General features: G+C 37.9%; 1 protein-coding gene across 1 annotated transcript in view; it reads left to right on the forward strand.

Moving 5' to 3' along the window:
* Window positions 1-10,085, forward strand: part of LOC139738986 (DNA topoisomerase 3-beta-1-like) — a 40,897-nt gene extending 30,812 nt beyond the window's left edge. The window contains exon 16 of the mRNA XM_071649601.1: window positions 9,849-10,085. Coding sequence (XP_071505702.1) covers window positions 9,849-10,085 — 237 coding nt within the window. The remainder of the gene's footprint in view (window positions 1-9,848) is intronic.
* Window positions 10,086-10,439: the final 354 nt, after the last annotated feature.

Genomic DNA, 10,439 nt, shown 5'->3' on the forward strand with positions numbered 1-10,439 from the left:
AATAGTTCTAAAATGTGAGTTAGGGATAGAAACAACTACTGTAAGAATTTGAATCCGTTCACTCGATGTTAAGTGTTGTTAAAATCACAAGATGTGAACAATAGTTATTATAGAAATGTTTCCAGATTAAACCGTCTACAGTTACGGTTCATTGAGAAAAGCATTGATTTCTCCTTATATTTCAGGCTTTATTGCAAAAATTTTATATGGTACGATGTTTTGTGATACAACAGACCTACACATATGCATCAAATGTGATATCTTGAACATTTTTTTTTGAAATCACTGCTCCCAAAGGTAAACAGGACCTATAAGATGGATTCTTGCAGGAAATCTCTCCCCATTGTTTTTTTTTCATGCGTGTCAGACATATTTCGTATCTTCGTTATTTTCAGTCCAGTTTATCAATCCTTTAACTATGTGTCTTTTAATTTCAATTAAATCATATCTGGGGGGCGTTTCATAAAGCTGTTCGTAAAGTTACGAACAACTTACGAGCGACTGGTGATCAGTTCTGATGTGCTATACTTATCAGAATTTCCATAATTTACCACAAGAACCAATCACCAGTCGCTCGTAAGTCGTTCGTAACTTTACGAACAGCTTTATGAAACACCCCCGGTCCTCTAACTCTTAAACGCCAAGCCAGTGAAGTGTCTTCAAGAAACCATTCTTGTCGTCTACATAAGATATGAACATGGTGCGTTTGGATTCGTGGATATTAAACGTGAAGTGTAGTCCTCAGAGGAATTGGTCATGGGTCGGACGTATGGAACCAGACTAATTCTGTGAGATCGATGTCTTCTCCCCCTCTCTCTCTCTCTCTCTCTCTCTCTCATGCTCTCTCTCTCTCTCTCTCTCTCTCTCTTTCTCTCTCTCTCATAAAGTAGTATATCCTAATACACTTACAAACAGACACGCGCGCTATACACACATTATGAAATACTATATGTAAGTAGAGAAAGAAGAGAATGGACATTTACAGAGTGTGTATCCATGCCGCTCTTGTTAGGTGATACGCTATCAGCGTATCACCTATTGTGATTGTCAAAATCTCTCTTTATTAGGTGATCCGAGAATCCTCTCGGATCACCTTCTGTATCTGTACTGATTCTTTGTTCTTCTTCTTCTTCTTCTTCTTCTTCTTTATTTCTCCGCAAAAGTTGTGTAGAGATAAGCTCAGAAAGTGCATTGCCTATGAATGTCAAACTTATACCATATGTGTATCATGTCCCAAAGACGACATGTCAAGTAAAATCGTAGTGATCAGTCGACCGTGACGTCACTATGACGTCATTATATGAAAACACATTTTCAATCATATCTCATTAATGGAGTGGAATTTCTCAATGAAATTTACGTCACATAAATTTCAATTCAAGGGAATTCTACCCATATTTTCAGAATTCCTCGCATCGTAAAGACGTGCGCGTACGCGCGCGTTGAAATATTTGTATGCTCCAATCAAGCTCAAATTTTTTTTGCATACGTTTCAGACCATTTGGAGCATTTTTTGAAAAATTGAAAAAATTGGACGGACGCGTACGCGCGCGCACATATACGCACGTACAGCTCATATGCAACAGAAATTTCCCGATTTTTTACATTTATCGGATGTCTGAAAAGTCAAGGAATATTTCTAGCAAGTTTCAAGTCAATCCGACTCAATATGACGTCATACGGGACTGTCAAAGTTGAAATTCCGCGCGCGCGTCAATGGCGATATACAGTACAACAATGCCCCAAAACCGCCAATTTTAAATCCGATTTTACTCGTCAGGATGGACGGTGACCCCCCATTTTCTTTACATATTCTGAAAGCTGATGAGTTGTACATGTCAGTTTATGGGTTGGCGATACTGAAAAAGTCATTCAAAGATATCAAATTTCTTAATAAAGTTAAAAAAGTAAATTTTCAAAATGACGTCATCAAATTTCAAGTTCATTCAAGCATATCTCACTTTTTCTTTAATTGATTTACGTCCAAATTTCAATATGTTGTAGCTTATTAAATGGTCTTTCAGATATATAATAACAACAATTTGATTGGATGACGGCATCACCTCGTAAAAATGGATTTAAAGTAATCTTGTCAAATTTGACCAGTTTACGTGTTATCTCTATGGGAGTGCAGTTTTTCTGGAAATGAAAACTGACATGACTATCTTTATCGAGCACTAGCTCACTTATGCTTCGGTGAATTTCTCCCATATTTTAGTATGTTGTAGCTGAGACTTTGGGCTATCGTTAATGTGCCCTTCGTTTTTTCATACGGAGTCGGCATCATGCCCAAAAACTTGGTTGAAATTAAAGCTTATCTTCCATGTATTTTCATATTCCTTTCTTTCTGCAACTTTCTTTGCAATAACTCAAGAAAAACAAGCTCTATCAGCCCAATATTTTGCACATGTTTAGTTTATGTCACGTACATTATTTCATAAAATAACAACTACTTGATCGGGCACCTTCTTGGGTATGTAAATTAGGGTCAAAGGTCAAAAATGTTTCATCCTGTATCTTGGTTAATACATGTCTTATCTTTCCCATATTTTGCATACGTAAAGACCATGTTACAAGAATCATTTCACAAAATAACCACTTTTTGCTCAGACGCCATCTTGTCTGTGCAAAGTAGGGTCAAAGGTCATATGTACTTCTTTCTTTATCTTTATTATGACGTGTTATCTCTATGGGAGGGAATTTTTCTAGATGTGAAAATTGACATGATTGTCTTTATCGACGACTAGCTCAATTACCCTTCGGTGAATTTCTTCCAGATGTTAGTATGTTGTAGCCAATGTAATACTCTTTAAGTTTTGTTAATCAAAGTTTTAATCGGATGATGTCTTCACCACGTGAAAATGGATATAATGTAACCTTGTCAAATTTAACCAGTTTACGTGTTATCTCTATGGGAGGGAATTTTTCTGGAAATGAAAATTGACATGACTTTCTTTATCGAGCACTACCTCACTTACTCTTCTGTAAATTTCTCCCAGATTTTAATATGATGTAGCTGAGACTTTGGGCTATCATCAGTGATTCTTCATTTTTTCATACGATGCCGAGATCACGTAAAAACTTGGTTGACATCAAACTTATATTCGATGTATTGAGATATTTCTTTCTCTCTGCAACTTTCTTTGCAATAACTCAAGAAAAACAGCCCCTATCATCCCCATATTTGGCACATGTTTAGTTTATGTCACGTACATTATTTCATAAAATAACAACTACTTGATCAGACACCATCTTGGGTATGTAAATTAGGGTCAAAGGTCATAAATGTTTTAACCTGTATCTTGGTGAATACATGTCCTATCTTTCCCATATTTTACACACGCAAAGGCCATGTTACAAGAATCATTTCACAAAATAACCACTTTTTGGTCAGATGCCATCTTGGCTGTGCAAAGTTGGGTCAATGGTCAAATATACTTCATTCTGTATCTTCTTTATAGTGTATACCGAATTTGGTAACAGAGATAGCAGACCTAACTCTCTTTTCTAAATGAGAATCCAAATATCACACGTCCAATGTCTCTAAACACAGATGAAACCTATATGGTCATGCCTATTGCGATCAGGACTCGAATCATTGATTAAAAAAAATCGGATCACCTAATTTGTCAGTCTTGACAAATTCCAAGTCTAGTTTCTTTTTATTCTTCTTTCTTTCTGGACAATTTTGTGTCATCAATATCTCAAGAATGACATTACGGAATAACATGACATTTTCAGGGAACATGTCTCATGACAATATCTAGCCACAATAAGGTTTTCATGACAGTAACATATCTATGACGTCGTCTAGGCGCCATTTTGTGATTTTTGGACCATGTTACATGATCGATCATAACTTCATAACTAAAGGTCATTTCTGTATCATTTTTTGTGGACATAAAGTTCAGGTCACGTTCTATCTTACTTCTTTTGATGCTAATTACCTAGGACATCATTAAGTGCGCGTAAGCGCGCGTCAAAATTTTAAAAGGCTCAAAACAACTTTCCAATGGGAAATCTCGAAGTTTCAGACAATTTTATGCGTTTCAAACAATTTTGCGCGTGCGCGTCCGTCCGCGCATTTTCGCGCGCACAGCGCGTCAGCAACATGAAAATACACTTTTTTTGACAGATTTGGATTCCTGATACTTTGAGCAACAATATCCATTGATTTCTAATCGATTCCTACAAATAACAAAGCAATGCACTTGCGTCAAAGTTCAAATTTCGCGTGCGCGTCTATGTGCAAATATAGTGAAAAAACATGTCTTTGTTTATTTCGCCATAGCTCTTTAAAACGTCAGGTGACCCTATGTTTTTATTGCATATTACAAAAGCATATAAATTGGACATGACGTTTCAAGTATCATTATTTCCATAATTACATTATGACGTCATCATATCGTCATCTGAAATCAAAAAAGTGGAATTAATTTTTTTGAGGTACTGTTTCTGACATTCATTTGCTCGTATCTCTGTTGTTTAAGCTCAATATTATCCCAAATTCAGATATGTTGTACTTTGAACATTTGCCTTTCAAGTCCATGTCATGGTTTTGAAATTTGATGACGTCATCATGCTTTAAATTGTGTTTAAAGGTAAAGACGCAAAATCGGACAAGTTTACGTGTTATGTCTATGGGAGGTGATTTTTTTAGAAACCATGCATTGACTTGACAACGTTTAAGCACCTTTATCTCAGCTGATTTTGCTTCATTTCCTCTGAAACTTATTTATGTTGTAGCTGTGACAATAAGCTGCAGTAATCATGCATTTTATTCTTTGAAATCTCCTCATGAGGTTGACAATTTTGCAATTTAAAACTGAAAATGAGAATGGAATGCGGACCAAACGATTCCTGATTCATCTTTCACGTACATAAGCTTACGTTCCTCTAATTTTCTCGTCGAGACGTATGGTCGAGTGGTTAGAGGCGTCGTCTTAGAAACGTGAGGTTGCACACGTACGGGTTCGATCCTCACAAGAGCACGAAAGAAAATAATATATTTTTTTTACTTTTTTTCTTCAATAGAGTACTACACCTTCGTCCATGTAGAAATCACGTTTGCATGTAAACACACCTATACGCACACACTCACACAGTATACCTTTGTTTTGCGTTGGAGACTGCATTACTTCGACTGCTGCAAAATTATAGTTTTGCAGGTTGGGCTTTTCAAACTGATATAGTATACTGTCACAACATGAAATTTGTTCATATTAATTCAGTAACACAATGTAGTCGTGGTTACTTTGTGCTGATTTATACATGTAACAAGCTATACATTGTAAAAAAGGTATTCAGTCTTCTGTATTGATGATTATTTGTCAATTAGTGGTTTTTGTGGAGTTTCAGATAGTGATAAAAAGTATGGATGATAAGTGCAGCGATAATTCCTATAGTTAGTTCAAAGCTGTGTTACAGATGTTTGATACATACATTTAGCATTGTGTGTGTGTATATACGTGTGTATACAGGTTGGCCATATGACACATGCTAGACAATTACTCTTAATTGATTAGCAAACGTGATCAGCTATGGAACTGAATATGGTACTAATGTATGATGTTAATGATTCTGATTAAACTGTGACGAGTTTAAAGGGATAGCGTAACTGTGTGTAAAAATAAGGCAATTATAAGGATATTTTAGGGCAATTTGATAACCATGCCTATAATAATTTCATACAGGTACTAATGCCTGCCTCATATTCAAATGATAGATCGTCATGTCAATAGCAAACTGACAACGTACGATGAATGTGTTATATATTGAACAACTGTCTTTCAAGTCCATAACGTTCCCCATATTTTCCCGTCGAGACGTGTCGCCGAGTGGTTAAAGGCGACGTCTCAGAGACGTGAGGTTGCGGGTTCGAACCCCACAAGATCACGAAACAAAATAATTAGCTACTTTACTGTTTTTTTTTCTTCAATTTTGTATTACATATTCGTCCATGTAGAAATCACGTTCGTATATAAACGCACCTATACACACACACAGACACACACACACGCCATATCCCTCTTTTTTGTGTGTTGGAGACCACATTGCTTCGACTGCAGCAACATTTTGCAGGTTGACTTTGTCAAACCGATCATAGTATGTAATGACGACGACTGAGGTGTTGTACTTTGAACAATTTTCTTTCAAGACCATGTCATTGTTTTGTAATTTGATGACGTCATTACACTGAAAATTGTGATTAAAGGCAAGGTATCAAAACCAGCCGATTATAGGTTTTATGTCTGCGGGACGTATTTTTCCCAAGTTGCCAGAAATGGCATAGCGACCTCAGTCGTTACAAGGCCGCTTTTCCGTCTAGCAATGCAATAGATGTTCACACGGCCACGTTAGTTGAGTGGGCATTGACTTTCCCCCCGTTATATCTATACATTGTTGTTGTTTTTTTGTCTTACCATTTCCGTGGATGACCCGTGGTCGAGTGGTTACAGATACGGTTTCGCATGCACGCTCAATATAACTTCAAGGTGCCTATATCACATTCTTTTCTTTGTCGATCACAGATGACTGTCATCTCATGACCACAAGCGTATCACCTAACTCGTCCTCAATGTGACGAGTTTTCATGTCTCGTGTGCATTTGTGTATGCAAGTATAGTCCGATGGAATCGATATTGGCACTTGGAATTATTAAAGCATGCCATGAATCGTGATAATATACCTTTCGAATCACGAAATTCCTCCGCGTATAATTTGGGAAGCTGTATTGTCGATATCCAAGAAAAAAAAAACCATTATTATCATTATTTTTTAATCGAAATGGTTTAACCTTTGTCCGTTAGGCATCCCGATTATGATAGACCAGTTCGTAATTCCATTTTGCGCATGAGCAGAAAAAAAGAAAGAAATAATTTTTACCAACACGGCATGTTGATTTGTAACTTCACTTTATAGATAAGCATCTGTGATGTAATGAATGTATGTAATCTTTATAAATTGTGCTCGCCAGCACATCCATTTGACAATAAGTCTGGTATTTGGCAATATTAATTAAAGTTTTTCATTTTTCCTTTCTATACATTGAATGCAAGACAGTGTAATTAATGCTTCTCCAAATCTCAACTGACAGACCACTATTAAGTGGAATTAACTGACAGACCACCGACTGTAAGTTCATTCTTTGTGTGAACATGAATTGCATACTTTGTTATCCGTCGAACAAGATCACGCATTATGGCGCTTTATAAACGAGTGAATTGCCTAACCAACTGAGAAATAAAGAAAGGTCATTTGTACCCATATGCACATTTATGAGCTAAATACGAACTGGTTTATTAGATACAAACACGCTCTTCCTGTGTCTATCTCACGTTATCATCCACCTTAAAGGGAACCCAAACCCAAAGAGCAATGTGGATTGAGTGAAAGTTTGTAGCAACATTTACAGTAGAACACATCAATGAAAGTTTGAGGAAAGTCGGACAATCGATGCAAAAGTTATAAATTTTTACAGTTTTGGGGTTGGAATCGCTGGATGAGAAGACAACTTGAGGTTATGGTGTCATGTGTGAACAACAATATGAAGAAAATAGTATAAAGAGAATTCCACAAAAAAAAAAAAAACACTTTCCATCAACTTGATACTGACATATGTTAAGGGTAGCAATTATTCCCCCCTGCTTTCTGAGAGCGGTTAGTCAAGTGCTCGTTCCTTTTGCTAGAAAAGTAAATTTTTGTGGAATTTCCTTTATATTTTCTTTATATTGCTGTCCACACATGACATCATAACCTCTAGTAGTCTCCTATCCAGTGGTTTCAACACCAAAGCTTCAAAAATTCATAACTTTTGCATCGGTAGTCCGATTTTGCTCAAATTGTCACTGATGTGTTCTACTAATGTTGGTGCTTTCACTCAATCCACATTTCTCTTTGGGTTTTGGTTTCCTTTATAGCGGAACTCGATCCCCGTCACGTTTCCGCAATGTCTGTCCCCTAGGGTCCCGCGTTCGGCGTGGAGTGTTCTGGTTCCTCGTGGACTCATTGCCAAATGTCCCGTTAACCAGACAACGAGTTGTACAAAATTTACAATGCGGTGGAAGTGTCATTCTTCAAACTCGACAAAGGGACCAAGGGTCCTCTGTTTCATAATACTAGTTAATCAGCTGTCACAGTGAAGCCCGGCTTCTACGGTTATTTCAGTGATATTTCTTCCCCTGTCGGTTTGTCTGTCGATTTCTCTCTATCTCCCTCGCCCCCTTCTCTCTCCTAGTTGTATATCTCTCTCTTTCTTTCATCTCCCTCCTGGATTGAGTACCTGTCTGTCTGTCTGTCTGTCTCCATCTCTCTCTATCTGTATCTCTTAGGTGTCCGTCTATCTACTATGTATCTTTCCTTCCTCTCGTACTTATCTATTCATAATTATGTTTATTTATGAATTAATTAATTGATTTATCTGTTTTGATTTATGTATCTATGCTGTTTAATTTTCTCAGGGTAGACCTTTCAGTTAAAACAAAACAAAAAAAAAACAACAACACCAAAAGCAAAAATTGATTTACAGTGGGGCCCTGCATAAAAACAACACAAAGTTCATACAAAGTTACATATAAAAATACATATTGGTAGATGTCTGACTATACTTCCCTCGTCCTCACTCTGTCTCACAGGTGTCTGTCCGTCTATCTCTCCTCTTTCTCTCCTCTCCCTTCTCATAGTATCTGTTTGTTCGTTTGTCTGTCTCTCCGTCTCCGTCTCTCCTGGGTATCTATCTGTTTTATCCCTTTCTTCAATCTCTTTCTCTTTCTCCGTCAAGTCCTCCTCTATCTGTCTGTCCGTCCGCCTGTCCGTCTGTTTCTCTCCTTGTCTCTGATTGATCACAAACTGGAGAGTGATTAGTACCAAAGAGTGTCTTCCACCGAGGCGTTGTATGTGATTGAGGTGCAGTCACAGCCGCTCAATTTGCGCCGCAGGCAGTTTCGGCGAAAATCGTTTTTCCCGTAGGTCAAGAACCGTACACAAGCCAAGCAGCAATGAAAATTGCGAATACATCCCCTTTGACATGTATAGTTGTCGACGAACCGAATATAACAACTGGAGAGAAAGTCGCGTACAGTCTCACGATTTGGACGTCTCCCAAGAGAATGAATTGATAATGTGCTTAAATTAATAAACGCGGGCATTGTGTCCGTCGTGATGACATACGTGTTATTCTGGTTAAATAAGATGAGGCGTAGACGAACTTTTCAACTTAAGGTTGAATTGCCCGAGTGATTTAGACATAATACCTTTTAAAGGGTATTGTTTACTATTGGGAACAGTGATTTTGAAAATGTTCAAGATATCACATTTCATGCACATGTGTAGGTCAGTTGTACCATGTAAAATTTTGCTGTAATGCCTAGAATATAAGGAGATACAAATATCATTATTATTTTCCTCACTCAACCATAACTGTAAACGGTTTAGTCTAGAAACGTTTCTACTTTAAGTATTGTTCATATTTTGTATATTTAACAATACTTAACATTAATTACAGTGATTAAATTGGCTCATTGGCTTTTGTATCCCTAACTCACATGTTCGAACTGTTTTGGAGCACTAAAGCTGGGTTTTTGTTTCATCTGCAAATGGTAAATAATGCCTTTAATCATGCAACACACGTATTGTACTTTTCGTATTTGTACACAGCCATTCGTGTCTGGCGTGATTTTCATCGAGATACACCATCATCCTCTGGTCATCCTGTTGTTATCTTTAGTATATCTCTCAAGATTATATATTTGTATATATTGTTTTTCGATGTGTTCTCATTTTGTGCGTACTTTCATCTATTGAGTATTTGTTTTATTGTGTTTTGATTTGTCTTGTCTTGTCCTGCTCAGAACAAGACTCCACTGGAAGGGGGTGAGACCAACCACAAGGGATGCATCTTCTGCGACCCAATCCTCTCGAAGCTGACGGAGGCACAACACGCCACCTTCCGGAGACGCAGGGGCGGTGGCGGGGGCGGTGGTGGACGTGGTCGAGGAGGAAGGGGGCGGGGTCGAGGGAGGGGGCGGGGCCGGGGACGTGGCAAACCAAAGGACAAAATGTCGCAGCTTGCAGCCTATTTTGTTTGATGATGCCGTGCTCCCCCTTCTCTGTCAGTGCCCTTGAGATATGATACAGTTGTTCTTTTTTTTATTTGTATCAAGTTGAAGTCATAGGGCATGCAAATTTAATGAACAATCATTCTTCATACATAATTGATTGAGCTTTGATGGTCCAATATTCTCATATTGAATAATTCAGTCTTGATTTAGCCTCAGAGGAGTACGTTTGTCAACGTAATGGATCTGTGAACTTCACTACCGTTGTCATGCGAAGTCCCCCCAGATGGTCGTTATCACATTTTGATCCCCCCCCCCCCCCCCCCCATCACGCTACGCGTGGTGATAATCGGTTTGGTGGCTATTTTGTCACGAGGGGGTCCT

This window comes from Diadema antillarum, unplaced genomic scaffold (genome assembly GCF_040938485.1).
Source record: "Diadema antillarum isolate AM-2024a unplaced genomic scaffold, OU_Dant_1.0 seq00000778_RagTag, whole genome shotgun sequence".
NCBI lineage: Eukaryota > Metazoa > Echinodermata > Echinoidea > Diadematoida > Diadematidae > Diadema > Diadema antillarum.